At 43.1% G+C, this 18860-nt stretch overlaps 2 protein-coding genes across 2 annotated transcripts; one reads left to right on the top strand and one right to left on the bottom strand.

The window, feature by feature from the left end:
- Positions 1–263: 263 nt before the first annotated feature.
- On the bottom strand, positions 264–1808 carry tmem186 (transmembrane protein 186). Its single transcript, XM_084318829.1, has 2 exons — positions 1675–1808; positions 264–1343 (listed from the first exon to the last, which is right to left on the bottom strand). The coding sequence occupies exons 1-2, from the start codon at positions 1675–1677 to the stop codon at positions 663–665; spliced, it is 684 nt and encodes a 227-aa protein (XP_084174955.1). The 5' UTR covers positions 1678–1808; the 3' UTR covers positions 264–662.
- Positions 1809–2058: 250 nt separating this feature from the next.
- Positions 2059–17078, top strand: gde1 (glycerophosphodiester phosphodiesterase 1). The gene is made up of 6 exons (XM_084318859.1): positions 2059–2682; positions 5417–5592; positions 6842–6947; positions 9108–9200; positions 9802–10013; positions 15935–17078. The coding sequence occupies exons 1-6, from the start codon at positions 2416–2418 to the stop codon at positions 16080–16082; spliced, it is 1002 nt and encodes a 333-aa protein (XP_084174985.1). The 5' UTR covers positions 2059–2415; the 3' UTR covers positions 16083–17078.
- The last annotated feature ends 1782 nt before the right edge of the window (positions 17079–18860 follow it).

Genomic DNA, 18860 nt, shown 5'->3' with positions numbered 1-18860 from the left:
ATCTGAGAAACAAACTGAATTGCACATTCACCTGGATTACTCAGGCCAAAGAGTCATCTGAATATGAAAATAACATTAATTAAGCTATTAATTTTGTCTATATTTGCTGTATTTAGATTATGTTGTAAAGGGGGAACTAGGGACAAATAGATAATATACATGCTTCTGCTTGGAGAAAAAATAACCGTGTAAATAAATAATATATACATTTGTATAGTAATTCCTGGAGTATGGTATAATAAAAGATATTTAGATTGTTTTTATTGTGGTCCGTTTTCATTTAATAATCTGCCATTTTAATAGCTGTCCAAGACAAGTGAAACAGTGAATAGTCACTGAGTGTTGAGTGACAGTCAACAGGCCAGAGTCCGGTGGAAACCTGCAAATGTTCATCCCTGCTTTTCAGGAACAAACTTGAATGACCACACACTCATTGGCCAATCATTTATATCATACATAACCATTCGGTACTTCTTAACCCAATGTCTTGTGATACACACCCCTGCTGAGGAGGTAAATCATACTACAGCGCTAGTGAACCTAGATTACTGTATAATCTATAACTCGGACACAAGGCTGTATTGCAGAACAGACTTTCAACGCAAAGCACACAATATCCAATGCAAAGTATTCACCATAAACACAATTTTACAGACTATACATCATTTATGAGTCCCAAACACTCTTTTGAAAGACTCCTTGTCCACCACCCGACCAAACCTGGTGGAGAAATACAGTGTCCGTGGAGTACTGTATCTCTTTAGCTTCTGAATGGGCTCGCCCACCGAATCCCCGGAGTCCGCAATGGGCATAACGTCCGACACAGGCAGGTAAATGTCATGGCGCCTGCCCCAGAACGTGAGGTGGCCAACTTTTAGTGTGGTCTGCGACGAGTCCAGATACATCATGCCCACCACCCTCCGGAGTAAGTGACTTACGGCGTACAGCATGCCGCCGGCGAACAGGGCTATCCCTGTGGTGTAGCTGAGCAGGAAGTATGAGACGTCTCCTTGGAGGTACATATAGAACACGGGGGGCAGGATGAGCATGGTGATTCCGGTCTGGATGAGTTTCAGCCTGGACACGGTTCTGAGGGTCATGATGTGTGGAAAAGAGTATATCAGAGTGTACTTCTGGTCGCTGGACAGGTCAGAGTAGTTTGCCAGGGCAGTGGGCTGCCGGAGAAGGGGTCCATAGGAGCTGCGCTGAATGGGTGCTGTTGGTGTTTTGTGAGCGTGTTGTGGTTGTGTGCCACACAGTAACCGGTGTATGGGACTTCTCTGTAGACATTTTCCTCTAGTAAAGGACAACAAACGGGCGGTTGGGAGGAATGTTGACCTAAACTGTAAAAGATAGAAAAGCAGATCAATTAAAAATGAAAAAAAATCCATGCTTATATTTATATGGCTACATTTACATTTAGTCATTTAGCTGACGCTTTTATCAAAAGCGACTTACAAGTTCTGTATGACAAGTCATCATCAGAAGGGCACAAATCTATCAGCTGGCTAGAGCGGCAGCTGACCGAGTTGACCTTTGCAGTACTGACTCACAATCCATGCTTACTTATTATTGAACTATTATGGGGGTAGTAGAGTACACACATTATTTCTAGACCCCGTTTCAAATCAACAAAAGCAGCGGATTAAGAGGACGACAGGTGCAGCTACTTACCATGACGGCCCGAGGACGAGCTAACTAGCAGAATCGAAATGGAAACAAACATGTCAACAGCCAGACATGGGTTTAGCTGCAGCTACACGCCCCCGCTCCCACGCTACTGTGACCCGGATGTGATTTGCCAAAAGATTTGCACGTTTTTTTTTTTTTACATTTAAAATTACATTTACTTTAGCTTGTGTGCCATCTTGTGGGAATGCTACAGATCGTTGGTCAAATTTTAACTTTTTTAAATGCCCGTTCAATTAAAAAATATTATGTCCTCTCCTTCGTGTTTTTCACGAACACGCGCTGGAACACGTGACGTCTTGCCGCAGAGGAGCGTTCAGATCCACGTGACCGTTCAGATTTCCACTTGTCTTGGATCAAAGTCAATGGTTGAAACGCTCAAACGTGAACTGGCCATGGGCACGGCGCTGCACATTTGGTCGCCGGTTTCATTCATCATTTGAAGGTGGAGCACGGGACATTTCTCGGAACGAGGTTGGAAAAAGTAGGAAGGTAGCCAAGTAGTTCTCCTCGCTAAGTAGGAAGGTAGCCAAGTAGTTCTCCTCGCTAAGTAGGAAGGTAGCCAAGTAGTTCTCCTCGCTAAGTAGGAAGGTAGCCAAGTAGTTCTCCTCGCTAAGTAGGAAGGTAGCCAAGTAGTTCTCCTCGCTGAGGCGGGTAAGTTGACGTGAACCTCTCCCTCGCTGCGGTGTCAACAACACGACACTGATGTGCTGCTGACTGTAAACAATGCTGCAGCTCGGAGACGAAGTCACCCTTTACACCGCGGTGTTCGTCGTGGTCCTGCTGGTCACTAGAAGTCCAATATGGTCCACCGCCCTCACCGTCTCCCTCTACCTCTTTCTGGTGATGTTCCAGTTCCCCCAAGTGTCCTCCGGCAGAGCACAGCAGGTGCTGCGTCCTGCAGCCACAGCGGGGTCCGGCGGGGTCTCTGTGATCGCCCACCGGGGCGGGGGGCATGATGCACCGGAGAACACTATGGCAGCCATTCGGGAGGTGAGACGGGGATGGGTGTAATAATAATGATATTCGTTGGAAAATCCCTCGGAACAGCTGCTCATAGATTCAGTGCTCTGAATGTCATTATCTCACGTGAAGCAGCAGGTAATGTGTCTGTCCTCAGGCCAGCATAATTTATTGTTGGAGCTGAATCTGAGAGGTTGACTTCTTATGCATGCCCCCCCCCCCCCCCACACACACACGCATGCATTGATCAATACATACAATTGTTAAGGGGATTCAGACCAGAGAGAGACTTTCGTCTTGTTCAGGGTCCCCCATTTTCAATTCATCATATATGACACACACGACATACAGATAGACAGTACTGCTACAATACATCTATACATTTATTTATGACATACCAGATTTGCAAATACAGTACTGTTTGTGGTACAAAAAGTGTCCAGAAAAGAGTGTATATACATTTGACGTAGAAACTGTACATTGGAGGAGGTTGGGTCGGTGGGGGGGGGGGGGGGGGGGGACTGTATGAATGAATGAATGAAAACTTTATTAACAGATTGCAGAATGGGTAGTACAGTACAGCTCAATACATACAATTGTTAAGGGGATGCAGACCAGAGAAAGACTTTCGTCTTGTTTACATCAGGGTCCCCCATTTTCAATTCATCGTAACATATATGACATACATGACATACAGATAGACAGTACTGCTACATCTATACATTTATGACATACCAGATTTGCAATTACAGTACTGTTTGTGATACAAAAAGAGTCCAGAAAGAAAAGAGTATATACATTAGGCGTAGAAACTGTACATTGGATTGGGTAGGTGGGGGTGGGGGGGGACTGTACATTGGAGGTGGTTGGGGGGGGGGGGGGGGGGGGTGGGAAGGAGTGGGGGGGGGGGGGTGTTGGGTAGGAGTGGGGGGGGGGGTTGGGTAGGAGGGGTGGGTGGGGACTGTACATTGGAGGTGGTTGGGTGGGGGGGGTTGGGTAGGAGTGGGGGGGGGGGGTGGGTAGGAGTGGGGGGGGGGGTTGGGTAGGAGGGGTGGGTGGGGGACACTGTACAACTGTACAAACAACACTGTACATTGGATTATTGACAAGACCATACTTGGTAATTTACTGTACATTGGAGGGGGTTGTGTTCGGACATTGGAGGTGTGGGGGTTGGGTAGGGGACACTGTACACTGTACATTGGAATACTGACAAAGCCATACTTGGTAATTTACTGTACAACTTGGTTAGGACATTTGTAGGGGCCAGTTTCGAATTGCAGTCTCCCGTAGGTGTTCTTTGAGAGAGTTTTTGAAAGTGGGTAGTGATTCACATTCCTTTACAGCTTTGGGTAGGGTAGGGCGTTCCACATTGATGTGGCATAATTGCAAAACGTGTTTAGTCCCTTGTTTGAGCCGAATCTGGGTTTAACATGATTTGTGGAGCTCCCTCTGGTGTTGTGATCGTGGTATTCACTGACCTTTGGGAAGTATTTCGACATGCACATGGGTACCTTGGTCGTGTAGTGTATCTTGTGTATCTTGTAGACCAGGCCCATTGCAAGTTGCTGTACTCTGTCGTCTACTCTAAGCCATCCTAGGTTAAATGCACACATTTAAAGTAGCTGTAAGTGGGTTTTTTCTTCCAGTTTTTTTTATTAAGTGGTCTACGTGTTAAAAGAATAGCTCTACATTCTGACATTCATCACTGATATATAGTGTTTAGTCAGTAACATGGGTCTCCCACTCCCAGACAGTAGTGCAGTAAACAGAAAATACATTTCCTGGTATCCTGTTCCCAATTTATCCAATCAGGAGAAAGAACCCTAGAAATGTTTGCTTATTATTTATTTTTATTTTTTTTGGGTAGGTTTTTATTGTTTTTACTACCGGGCAGTCCGGTAGAGAGAGAGAGAGGAAGAACGGGAGACAGAGCGGGGGGGAAGACATTCGGCAAAGGACGCCGGGTCCGGGAATCGAACCCGGGTCGGCCGCTTCACGACGCACTGACGTGCAGTGTGTTACATGGTTCGCCACTTGGGCGCCCCATGTTTGCTTATTTCAAGAAATCTTGCCAAGTGCACTGGCAGATTATTTTTGCTTGTTTCAAGCACATTTGCTTAAAACTAGTTTTTATTTCTTATTTTTGTCAGATCATTTGCAGTGTGGACTGTGGAGCTCTCCTCTCCTGATTGGAGAGGTCCAGAAATACCAGAACATTTATTCTGTTTACTGAATTACTGACTAAACACTATATCAGTGACAGCTGTCTGAATATTATAGCTATTAAACACTTACTTTAACAACAAAAAATACCACTTACAGCCTACATTTACTTGAGTAGAATGCCATGTCTTGTTATTTAAAAATAAAGTTATTATTATACATATCTTGAAGAAGATCATTTTTATTGTCAATGTACACAAGGCAATTGAAATTAGTCTCCTATTAACATACATACACAGTCCCCCACGCATATACATTTCATCAGAGGTCAGAGTGCAGGAAGAAGTTTGTGGGTTTAGTGCCTTGCTCAAGGGCACTTAGACAGGACGGTGGGCACAGTAGATGTAATACCAGGCACCCTTGCCTTCAGTCACCAGCTCACAGCTGGATTACACCCTCCTGTCGGGTGTTGAACCAGCGACCTTTCCGTTACTGGCCGGCCTCTTTACCTCTAGGCCTGCCGCCTGCCTGCCTCTTACCTGAGTAGAATGCTGTGTCTCTTCATGCTTCTCCAATTAACCAACCCTCTCAATGCAAGGCCAGCAAGAACGGAGCGACGGGTGTGGAACTGGACCTGGAGTTCACATCAGACGGAGTTCCCATCTTGATGCACGATGAGACTGTGGACAGAACCACCAGCGGGTCTGGACCGCTCTCTCACATGAGCTTCTCTGAGCTGGGCTCACTAGACGCAGCTGCCAAGCATAGACTCAGGTGAGCGGGAGAGAGACGGGCGTATATATATATATTTTATACATAGTACAGACACACACAGAAACACACAGACAGGCACACACGCAGACACAGACAGACGGATACACACACACACAGATTGGCAACCTTTGGACAATGCCATTCATGAAATGTGCATTTCATTATGATGTGTGTGGTGCCTCCCAGACTAACAGTGAGACACCGAACAAAGCAAGTATTGATGGAGTATGTGCAATTCTGGCTCTTATCCTCTTCGCCTGGGTCCAGTGATAGCAATGTAATACAGGGCTTTCCCCAGGATGTTGGTACAGAGTCGGAACTAGGGGGTGGTCCGGAGGGGTTTCGTGCAAGAACAGCGAGCGTGGCCATCCACACCGAGTCCGACTTCAGAGTGGGCGAAAGCACACGGAGGAAGGCACATTTACATTGGAACAGCTGTAAATGCCTAGTCTATATAATAATAATAATAATGGCTTGGATTTATATAGCGCTCTTCATGACACCCAGAGCGCTTCACAGAGTCCATTATTCGTTCATACACAGTCATACCGGTGGTGGTAAGCTAAAATTGCAGCCAGAGCTGCTCTGAGGCAGACTCACGGAAGCGTGGCGAATAATCATCGCCTACGGCCCCTCCGACCACCACCAACATTCATTCACATGCATACACATTCATACGAGGCAAGTAGGTTAAGTGTCTTGCCCAAGGACACAACGGCGATGGGATGGACATGCGCTTGAGCGGGATTCGAACCACCAACCCTTCGATCATTGGACGACCCGCTCTATCCCTGAGCCAAAGCCGCCCCAAATATATGCAAAGTCAGTCCCCGTTTGAAGATTTCTTAAAGATTTCCAGTTCCAGTGTTCTATTTTGCATGTATAACCAGTTATTATCTAATTAATTAGAATGATGAAATCAGTGTGACTGTACTCCTGAAAAAGTATAGTATGGTTTATTTGTATTGGGAAAGATACAGACACATTAGCTGGTTGAACAACATCTATATTTGTGGTAATAATGCAGATATTGAGTGTATTTCTGTGAAAATGCGCGTGGCGCACGCCTCTGAATCCAACCAAAGCCGGTGTGAACAGCGACACCTGTTAACATGGGATTGAAAGTGAAGCGCCTCATGCCCGCGCTCTGTGGGTTTGGGCTGTCAGTTGGTATTGATGATTGGCTCGAACATGGTATGTTTGTAAACAACGAACAGGTCTATAGGGTTTGTTGTTGCTGACCTTCCAGAGAGCGGTTCGCTGGGGAGAAGGTGCCGACCCTGCAGGAGGCCGTGGAGGAATGCATCAAGCTCAAGCTCACCGTTTACTTTGATGTCAAAGGTCATCCTGACGAGGTACAGCCAGCAGCATACACGTTATCATGATCGGTTATTCAACACAGTCAAGTTCAAGTTTCAAGTTTGCTTTTATTTGTCATATAAAGTACATGTACATTACAGTGACATGCTTGGTTCTGTACGAGCCCCTGAGAATGTGCTTCATACAGTAAAAAAAATTAAGTAAGTAAAAGAGGAATTAAGTCTCAACACTATACAAATATACAATGAAAGTACAATGAAGTAAAAATGCAGGCAATGCGGTACAAAAATGCAAACTTAAAAGGGTTTGGATGAGGTATGGATTTAGTGCAAATCTCTTTAATAAATAGATAAAATATGGTGTAGTGTTAAAGTGAGTGTTAAGGTGAGTGTTTGTTTAAAGTGAGTGTGTGCTTGTGGATGTGTGTGCAATGAGTGTAGACTGTAGATGGATGGGTGGATGTACCCCTGATCCAGAGAATGTAGAAGCAAAAAAAGCTTAATTCTCAAGTTGACGATACATTTTTACATGGAATGAAAGTACATTCATTTCCATTGTATTTGCCTTGTTCTGACCATTTCACTCTGAATCGTCAGAGAACACGTTCAGGTACATTATAGTTCTTTGGTTTGCAACACTATCTTTAACAACTTCAGCGTATCTGCAGGTTATTAAAAAGTCTTACATTTAATTTGCACAGGGATAAAAAAATATTTGGGGCAGCCCAGCTGTCGGGAGATGAAATAATGTGAAAATATATTAAATGTTTTTGTATTCATGTCAAGTTGTTTTTTTGCTGTGCTACCGGGAGCTTGGTGTGTCTGGTGGGAGCTTGTATGGAACGTGCAAGAATTTAAATTGTCGCGCAAGTGCAGCTGCCAGCTCAGTGTCGCTATGTGTACTTTTTGCTAGTATATATACTATAGTCGTGAAATTGGTATTACATTTAGCTCTAAGTGGTATTAAAAAGGTCTTCAATTTAACTAGTTGAAACCTGCAAATACCCTGCACTTGACAACTAGCTGTTCTGTTTGTTGTTAATCGGCACATTTTTAGACCATGTGGAAGTGGTCGTTTCAGGCAGCGATATGCAGGGTCCAGGGCCCCCCTCATTTATCAACAATGCGTAGAAAGTGTTCTATTTCCGTTCCTAGCACGGAATTTATGCCACTTGTTCTACGCTCTGCGCTCGTGCACGATTTTAAGTATTTGCATATAGAACCGCCCGTAATTAACCATATTAATTAACCACGGTAATGAAACACCTCCATGAAATGTGGAAAAATGGACTAAACCGAGCGAACGCGTGTTATGGGAGAAATACGCGACAGGCTGACAGACGTGTACACGGTGATATCGGATATGATATCTATTAACTTCCTAAAGACCATTGCTGCCTGGGCAGCGCAAACACTAATAAAGACAGTTAACCACTGTTTGCCGTTGGTGTCATTAATAACCATGCTGGAATATGACTGTGGCCAAATACCCGAGGGTGGAGAGGACTTTAATGTGCATGGGGATGGCATTTGTGCGTTTTGTTCCACGCTCTAATTTCGGTCTCAAATTGCGGTACAAATCAAGGAGAATGTGTCTCGGGTAGCGGACTCTAGTTAATATTATGTTCTCTCTGCAATTAGACTGCCATTCATTCATTCATTCATCCCTATCTGCTATCTCTGAAAACAGCTCCCCCGCGGAGCGCAGTCAGCGCACCCCATAGTATTCCGATAACGCTATATATAAACCATGCTGCATTCATTCGGAAAGAAAGACCTATTCCAAATGCTATAGGGTTTGACAATAATTACACTACTGTCTGTCGCTATTTTACAATTAACTATAATGAATTACGGATCATATTCATATGAACACGTCAGTGACAGTTGAAACTAATGCATGAAAGTCCGTCTCATGGTGCGTGCAGTTTTCTCATTCTACCACTGGGCGCCAGGTACGCATGGTCTGAGCTGTGCGTATATATACGCACAAAGTCAAGCACACGTTCAAATTGATAAGTCCCACACTTTGCTTAGAAATTATCGTACACACGGGTTACGCACATATCTGTGCTACGCACCATTGATAAATGAGGGCCCAGGACCAGGGTTCCTACTGATAACACAGCTGCTCTCAGGAGACGCACACACACACAGCTGAGTTACAGTAGACATATGTTTCTCCTTCTCATACAGGCAGCAGCAGCCCTTAAAGACTTGTTTAAGAAGCACCCGGTTCTCTACAACACCAGCATCGTATGCTCGTTCGAGCCTAAAGTAATCTACAGGGTAAGGGGTGTACAAGGGCCTTCCAGGGGTACAGCAGGTTGATATATTTTATATATATATTTACTGCATATATATCCATATCTGTCTGAATATACCTGCATATAATCCTTCTATATATCTACTCATACACCTGCATATAACCCATATAACTATGTATGTACAATGCATGTACAATAATGCTGTATATGCCGTGTAAATATATATTTATTCTTACCATATATATATATATATATATATATATATATATATATATCCACATCTGTCTGTATACTGTATACCTGCATATAATCCTTTTTACATATATAAACTATATCTATCTGTCGGCTTGATCTAGTGGTGAGTGCACTTGCCCCCGACCCCAAGCATTGTCAGTTTGACAAGCATAATTATTTTTTACTTTCACCGATATGAAACGTAAATATATTACGTATGGCTAAAACATAATGTACATTATGTACCTTTTTTCCTGTGGTCACGATTAGTACTTTATTTACGTTTTCTTACGAGACTGTTGCTTATTGCTAAACACGGTGTGTTAAAGTAACCGTAAGCAACACTTTTGGTTCTTGGTTCTCCGTTGACACCGTTTCTTCTGTCCCAGATGAGGCAGGCTGACCCGGACGTGGTCACCGCTCTGACCCACAGGCCCTGGAGCCTGAGTCGGTTAGGAGACGGCGCCCCGCGCTTCTCATCGCTATGGAAACACTACTGGATGACACTCGTGGACGTGATGCTCGACTGGGTGCATCACCACCTGCTGTGGAAGCTTTGTGGCATCTCTGCCTTCCTGGTGCAGAAGAACTTTGTTTCCCCGTGAGTTTCTCCAACTGAAATCATACATTTTAAGATAAAAATATCCATTTATTGATCCCCTTGGGGAAATCCAGGTGTCATAGCAGCATGGGGGGGGGGGGGGGGGGGTGTACAGGTATGGGCAGGGTAATAGTAGAAAGACATACATATAGGCAGTACAATTCGATCTGAATATACAAATATGAGAATAAATAAACAGTGTTAACAATATAATTAACACTTTAATCGCCATGGGTTAAATTCATAATTTACCATCCCTCGCCAGCTCTATTTGTCTGGAGAAGTTCCCCTTCTCTGCAGGGCTATAACTTTTTAAATTCTATTGCTACATTGCCATTATTATGGCCCATTCAATGTCCTATATGTATTGTTCAGGGTGTAGCAACGTTAAACTTTTTCATTCACATATTCATACTAAAATATGGTCTAAAGTATAAGTATGTTTTTATCGTTTTCTGCAGCTTTCTTCAGAACGTGATTTATAGCCCTAAATGCATTATATTGATGATCAAATACAGTTTGGTAGGAATCTGTGCGAGATGAAAAATTTCAACTGGACGTACTTCTAGAATGATCTACGTATGATCTGATGATGACCGGATGGGCGGGGGATCGTTTATAATTCCGTGGGCAGCGTTAGATGATTCATCCAGAGTGGGTCATATGTTCATCATAGCAGTTTATATGGAATACGTTAGAAAATAACACTGAATCTTACCGTATGTTCCTCGCGCCGTTGGACGATCAGCGTGGAGTAGACCGTTTTCGATTATGGGATGTTGATCCTGATGAACCATTTCCAGGTTGTATAATACTATATACGTCCAAATAACGTTGTTTATTGAGTTAGGGCGAGCGATTGATCATCCAGTGTGTTGAGATGGAGTCCGGCTACCGATCGCGAGTGCCCGGAGCACATATGGATGAGCACTTCCTGTTTGGCGCGCCCCTCCCTCTTGGCCGATCGGCCACCAGATGGCGCTCTCGAACCGTTAGACAGTTGAGTGGAGCTCACCAGTACATATCAGGGCTCCGGAAAGGAAATATGATTTCGATGACAGATTTTTTTAATATTGACGTCAAAGACGAGTTACGGCGTCTTCGGCAGAATGAGCATGGCTAGGAATGACGTCTTAACTCGTCCCCGGCGATCATAGTGTTAACTCTGAATATAAAGATATGAGGAAAATAAACTATATAAACAACGGTGCAGATGAGGATCTGAATGCCCTATCGGTTATATTCTATGTTACAACAAATATCGGCAATAAATCATTTGAATTGTTTGGATGCTTGCAGTGCTGTGGAGAGCCACAGTATAGCTGCTTGCAGTGCTGTGAAGAGCCACGGTATAGCTGCTTGCAGTGCTGTGAAGAGCCACGGTATAGCTGCTTGCAGTGCTGTGAAGAGCCACGGTATAGCTGCTTGCAGTGCTGTGGAGAGCCACGGTATAGCTGCTTGCAGTGCTGTGGAGAGCCACGGTATAGCTGCTTGCAGTGCTGTGGAGAGCCACGGTATAGCTGCTTGCAGTGCTGTGGAGAACCACAGTATAGCTGCTTGCAGTGCTGTGGAGAACCACAGTATAGCTGCTTGCAGTGCTGTGAAGAGCCACGGTATAGCTGCTTGCAGTGCTGTGGAGAGCCACGGTATAGCTGCTTGCAGTGCTGTGGAGAGCCACGGTATAGCTGCTTGCAGTGCTGTGGAGAGCCACGGTATAGCTGCTTGCAGTGCTGTGAAGAGCCACGGTATAGCTGCTTGCAGTGCTGTGGAGAGCCACGGTATAGCTGCTTGCAGTGCTGTGGAGAGCCACGGTATAGCTGCTTGCAGTGCTGTGGAGAGCCACGGTATAGCTGCTTGCAGTGCTGTGGAGAACCACGGTATAGCTGCTTGCAGTGCTGTGGAGAACCACAGTATAGCTGCTTGCAGTGCTGTGGAGAACCACAGTATAGCTGCTTGCAGTGCTGTGTAGAACCACAGTATAGCTGCTTGCAGTGTTCTTGAGAACTCATCCGATCGACGTCACATTTTTTATAGTGACACCATCTGACCAAATGACACCAAATTCAACACTACAGATGGGCAGAGCTTACATGGATAGATTTTTTCTGGACCCACAGATACAATAATTTGTTTCTGAGAGTTACAGTTCAAAAGTTAGACACTGCACTCCCCTGGGTCCTCAGCAATATACCTGATGAGTGGGAAGTTGATGAATGGTTCTCGATAAATGCACATCAGACACACAGACAGAGATTCCTTCCTTTATAATTCATAACCCCTGAAACCATAGTGTCAGGATATTATGTATTCACCCTGGCAGCAGATCCTTCAAATTAACATAATAACTCAATTGTTTTGTTTCTATTACATTTTGTTCAAATTAGCTGTGAACATTGATGACCTCTAGAGGAGGAACCCTATAGACCTGTTCGCAGTCCACGTCAGACTCTGTGTGCGTGCGCATCAAGGGGGCAAAAGGAACATAATCCTTGTCAGAACAACGGGGCAGACTACAATATATTTGCATTTGTTAGCCATGCTAGCGATCTAAACAATCAATCCATGCCAAAGCTAGATATGTAAAAGGTGAAAGTCTCACACTCACAGCCATGCTGATTTGGCAAAATGACATCCAGCCGTTTTTGTTTTGAAACAACTTTTAGTCAGGCGAGTGTCATGGTTTCTCCATAGAGCCCCGTTGTACTTTTTTAGCGGAGCAGCTCGCGCATGTAGGGGGCAACTTAGTCACGTGACTCAGTTGGTATTGCTGATTGGCTCGAACACGGTATGTTTGTATACAGCAAACGGGTCTATTGACTTTGTTGACCCCATGACCTTTCCTCTAGTGCCACCATGGAGACAAAAGGAGCCTATAAGTCCTGACTTGTTAGTCATACAGCTGTTCAGCTGATTCTGAGAGAAATGTGGAATCTTATCAAGGGACCAAGACCTTCAAATTAGGGCTGTCAGTTTATCGCGTTAGATTAATTAATTACACAGCAAATTATCACGTTATGAAAATGTACTCAATTAATAAAACATATACCATATATATTTTTTCAATAATATATATATTTTTTAATCTCATTCATTCCATAAGAACGTAGAATAAACATTTACAAACTTGTTTTTATATGGTACATTTGCATGTTCTTGGTATCTGATTCTAGGGACATCTATGGATCTCAGGGAATGTATTCCCAGTGTCAGAAATACTGTGTCTGTTACTAGGCTTGAGTAAATTGTAATGAACCAAATGAGAATATCAATTCAATTTTATTTTTAATTTTTTTTTATCTTTGACTGTGAATAACACCATGCTAAAATTTACCAGACCTGAAAAATCTAAGCAAATGAATAAATGGAAGATGATTAAACAGAAGGTTTTGTAGATACAGTACTGAATTCTGCCATCCGGACACATGCAATTTGAAATATGATTATAGAATATCAGCCCTAAAATGGTTATGCGATTAAAATGCGATTAATTAATTACAAATCCTGTAATTAATTAGATAAAAAATGTTAATCGCCTGACAGCACTACTTCAAATGTATATTTAGATAGTCGATATGCTCTGCCTAATTCTGGGTACACTCCAATGGGGCTGTTCATTCTCAAACAGAAAGCCCTTGTTTATGATTTATGAAAGATCTTTTCAATAATTGCAGAATTGTACTTCTCATCCATAAAGTCTAAACAATTAAATTGTATTTCTCAGTGTTTTTATTAAATACGGAATTAACCCAGACTCTATATGAATAGGATTTTCTTTCGTCCCTAATATTGTCCTGTGGTGTGTGAGATTGAAGACTACATTGGAAATTAGCTGTTTTTAACACTTGAATGTGTTTTGTGCAGGAACACCGTCTCCATTATAATCTTGTGTTTGATGATGAGTTGTAGCTCACTGGTGTCATGTGGTCATGTTACAGACTAGCAGGCTATAATCCATTATAAAAGCTCCTTAATCCTTATGACATGAGATAAGGACTGGCCGGCCCAACGAAAGATATTTATTCTCACTGGACCGACTGCAGACGCCTCAGGGAAGCCAAAGCATGCGCACCCGGGTATCTAAGGCTACGTTCGCACTGCAGATGACATTAAAGTGGCCCAAATCTGATCTCTTTGCTCATATGTGACTCGGATCCAATTTCACAACAGTGTGAACAGCACAAAACACATGGAATCTGATCTTTTCAATTCTGATTTGGGCCACTTTCATATGTGGTACTAAATAAGATACAGGTCTTGATTTTTTGCAATGCAACCTCAGTCATGCGACTTTCATACAACTTTTACGTCACTCTGGATTGACATTTGTCACAATTGTTTACGTCCATCTGCTTTATTGTTCATTTGCGCATGCGGGTCAGTTCAGGAGCGTGATGAGTTCATACTGGAATCTGACATTGGCCACAAAATAATAATAATAATAATAATAATAATAATAATAATAATAATAATAATAATAATAATAATAATAATAATAATGTGAACAGCCAAACAGATCTGAGCATTAAGTCAGAATTGAGCACTAAGGCTTGCAGTGTGAACGTAGCCTAAGAGTTACATTATACAAATGCACATTTACATCTATCGAGCCTTTCCACGTGTGCAGACGGGTTTTAACTGCACACAATAGACCCCTTTCTGAGGATATGACCTCATTACCTCCTTGATGGTAAAGAGGAAGTGATGCGCTACTTGGGAACATTTTGTCCGATTTGGACCGAAAGTGAACAAAAACGTTTGTCCTACTACTATAGCAAGAAGGCATGTGAAGTTTTGAGTCATTTGGCCTCCTGGTGGCTCTATTCTCACAAAGTAAAGATTGCAAACTACTCCTCGATGGCTCGTCTGATCATGATAAACACGTGTTGTTCCGGTGTGGCGTCCTGCTGCTGCTGCCAGTCGCATTTCCTCGTAAACACATTTCGCTCCTCCTTGGCTTTTCACTTCATTATAATAATAATAATAATAATAATAATAATAATAATAATAATTCATTACATTTATATAGTGCTTTTCTCACACTCAAAGCACGCCCCACAATGTAGAGTGTAAATTGCCTCCGTCACCACCACTGGTAGCACCCAACCTTGGGCTACGCAGGCTCAATGGCTACCATACACTGGCATCCGGCACACATCACACTACCCAATGGCTGAACGGCTCAGGAGATGGGGATTGATATCAGTCAATTAAGGGTAAGGGATGATTAGGTGGCCTTGATGTCAGAGACCTGATTGGGAATTTGGCCAGGAACGTCGGGGAACCCCCCACTCTTTACGATAGGCGTCCTGGGTTCTTTAACGGATGAAATTATCATTAAACATGTTGTCATTAAACATGTTGTCTGTCAAACGTTGTATAAAGAACAGGGCTTTCCCCAGGATTTAACAAGATGGTGCTGAGTCGCTAGAAGGGGGGTGGTCCGGAGGGGGGTGCAAGCGATGCATTAAGTGCAGACATACAAGTATAAAATAGACAGAATAAAAGCGATGCATAAAGTACAGACAGAATAAAAGCAGTGCAATAAAATAGCTCTCATTCACAGTGCAATAATCATAAAAATAAACAAGATTAGCACAAAAGAGATTTGATTTGATTTGATTTGTGTATTAAAAGGCCTCCCTAATGTCCATAGGTAGGTGAAATATGCAACTATTTGGCCTGGTTCCTTCATTGCATAAGAACAATGAAGAAATATAGAGTGTTACAAGCCTACATGGAAGAGAGCCTCAGAAAATACTTGTTCTAAAACCAAAAAGCTTAATATGAATAATTCCTTTCCGAAAAAAAAAAAAAACGTTTTGCTTGATTCATTACATTCACTTTTCTGTGTTCTGTAAGGGTGTGAGGACGAGACTTGGAAATCTCTATTGACTGTGTCCCGCCTTTGTCTCTGTGTACAGGGACTATGTCCAGTACTGGGCCCAGAGGGAGGTGGAGGTGGTGGCATGGACTGTCAACACGGCGGTGGAGAAACAGTACTACCAGGAGCTGCTCCAAGTCAATTACATCACAGACAGTTTACTACAGGACTGTGATCCCCATTACTGACAGAAGCATGGCGCCAGGACCCCACCCCCACCAGCGTTGCCAGATGGGAAAAGTTCTCGCTTCTCGATAATTCTAAGCCTTTGGTATGATACTTTTAACATTTAATGTAGAATTATCATATTTGGAGGAAAATTATCGTATGCGAGTCATAACATATGCCTACATAAGTAGGGATTTGTCAAAACTCACTAAATGACTACTGTCCATCCCTAACCAATAGTCACCCATAACCTACATGGAAATCAAATAAACACACAAACAGAGAAAGATTAAACTCTCATTTACATAGCATTGTGTATCATTTTGAATTGTAGCGACGTCTTCACTAAAATTTCATGTGGCATCACCTACAGTATACCTTTAGTTCCTATGGTGTTTTTGCACAGTAATGTCTGGAAACACTTTGCCAAATGCAATGAATGTACAGGAAGTTGTGTATGAATTTGAGCGTTAGATTAACAGAACTCAAAATCAAAAACATGGCGCTTTGTGTGAATTTATGTACATTGATCCTTATAGGCTACAAATGTGAGGGACATTTTTTTAGAATGACCTATATCAAATGTACTGTATTCACCATCTCAGGAGCAAACCAGTGACTGTTCTGTAAAATACCACTCTTTCATTCTAACAATGTGAGGGGCCAGTACTAACAATGTGAGGGGGGGCCAGTACTATGTTCGAGCCCCGACCCACTTACACTGGAGTCACAACATTAGGACCCCCCCCCCCTAATGAGTTATACCTCCTTTTGCACAATCCACATCTCTTTTCTCCATGCTAAAATATCCCTCTTTAACTCGTCTCTTTGTCTACATCTCCTCTGAAGTGGATTAACAAGTGGAATGAAGGTCATCGCTTTCACCTGGATTCACCTGTTCGTACCAGAGTGGGTGTTCCTGTTTTTGTTTTTTGTACTCTCGGGTTTATTAACATCAGTCATCAGTCTCCATGTTTAGTTTTCCTGGGACTCAGGAATTTCATCGCACAATCTGGGAAGAAATAAATCTTTGTGAAAGGCAAAAAGTCTCTTTGTTCCTCAAGAAGCACATGTAGTCAGGTCCATATTATGTGGACATTGACACTTTTGGCTCTGTACACCACCCCAATGACTCTGTACACCACCTCAATGACTATACACCACCTCAATGACTCTGTACACCACCTCAATGACTGTACACCACCCCAATGACTCTGTACACCACCTCAATGACTATACACCACCTCAATGACGCTGTACACCACCTCAATGACTCTGTACACCACCTCAATGACTCTGTACACCACCACAATGACTGTACACCACCTCAATGACTCTGTACACCACCACAATGACTCTGTACACCACCTCAATGACTCTGTACACCACCTCAATGACTCTGTACACCACCTCAATGACTGTACACCATCTCAATGACTCTGTACACCACCTCAATGACTCTGTACACCACCTCAATGTCTCTGTACACCACCTCAATGACTACACCACCTCAATGTCTCTGTACACCACCTCAATGACTCTGTACACCACCACAATGTCTCTGTACACCACCACAATGTCTCTGTACACCACCTCAATGACTATACACCACCTCAATGACTCTGTACACCACCTCAATGACTGTACACCACATCAATGTCTCTGTACACCACCTCAATGACTGTACACCACCACAATGTCTGTACACCACCTCAATGGACTTGAAATGAAACAATCAAGACGTGCTTCAAGTGCAGACTTTAACTGCTTTAATTTGAGGTGAATGGTGTAGAATTACAAGTTTCTACATGTGCCTCCCCCTTTTTCCAATTACTTTTGGTCCCTTTAAAAAGGGGGAAGCACATAATTATAAAAACGGTTGCAATTCCTACACCGTTCACCTAATTTGGGTGTAAATTAAAGCAGTTAAAGTCTGCACTTAAAACACATGTGGCTCGGGAGGTAGAGCAGTCGTCTGGTAATCTGGGAGGTTCCCGGTTATATTCCAGCTCCTCCCGGGCAGCATGTCGAAGTGTCCCTGAGCAAGACACATAACCTCTAATCGCTCCTGATGAGCAGGTTGGCACCTTGCATGGTTGCCTCTGCCGTCGGTCTGTTAATGTGTGAGTTGAATGGGTAAAATGTGAGGAACAAATTGTAAAGCGCTTTGGATAAAAGCGCTATATAAATGCAGGCATTTACATGTTGTTTAATTCCAAGTCCATTGTGGTGGCGTACAGGGCCAGAATGATGAACATTGTGTTGATGTCCAAATATGTATCCATATGTATGGACCTGACTAGGTAAAGGGTTCCATAGATGGACATTAGCCGCATGGCTTGGAGACTGTGTTATACTGACCACATCGGAGTGAGCTGGCAAGAAGCAAAGGCCCTGGCCCAGAAGAGAGTGAGATGGAGAGCTCTGGTGGACGCCCCCTATGCCCCCCAACGGGGTAAAGAGGATTAAGTCAACATGGAGTGACAAGTATCACCCAGGATAAGCCTGTCTGAGCTGCTTCTTCTCACAGCCGATCTCGCTACCAACACTGCTGCCAGTTTACACCATGTTTTGTCGCTCATAGACGTTATAATAATAATACATTTAATTTGTAGTGCACTCTACATTTCACAATTAAATCTCAGTGTGCTACAGGTTAAACTTCAAGCAACAGATCAAATAGGCATGGTTAAAACAAAAAACAAAAGATAGGTCTGTGTTCCTGACTTTTGATGATTGATTGATTTTATTGATGGAATAAAAACACACAACAAGAATCCAAAGGATAACATGAGAGA

This window comes from Notolepis coatsorum (assembly GCF_963971535.1).
Source record: "Notolepis coatsorum genome assembly, chromosome: 7".
Lineage (NCBI taxonomy): Eukaryota > Metazoa > Chordata > Actinopteri > Aulopiformes > Paralepididae > Notolepis > Notolepis coatsorum.
The sequence above is the reverse complement of the archived record's forward strand: the minus strand, read 5'-3'. Positions and strand labels throughout refer to the sequence as shown.

Coding starts and splice junctions, on each gene's coding strand:
- gde1 (XM_084318859.1), top strand. CDS start 2,416: ATGCTGCAGCTCGGAGACGAAGTCACCCTTTACACCGCGGTGTTCGTC. Junction 9,201..9,801: donor AGCCTAAAGTAATCTACAGG/GTAAGGGGTGTA, acceptor CTTCTGTCCCAG/ATGAGGCAGGCTGACCCGGA. Junction 10,014..15,934: donor CAGAAGAACTTTGTTTCCCC/GTGAGTTTCTCC, acceptor CTCTGTGTACAG/GGACTATGTCCAGTACTGGG.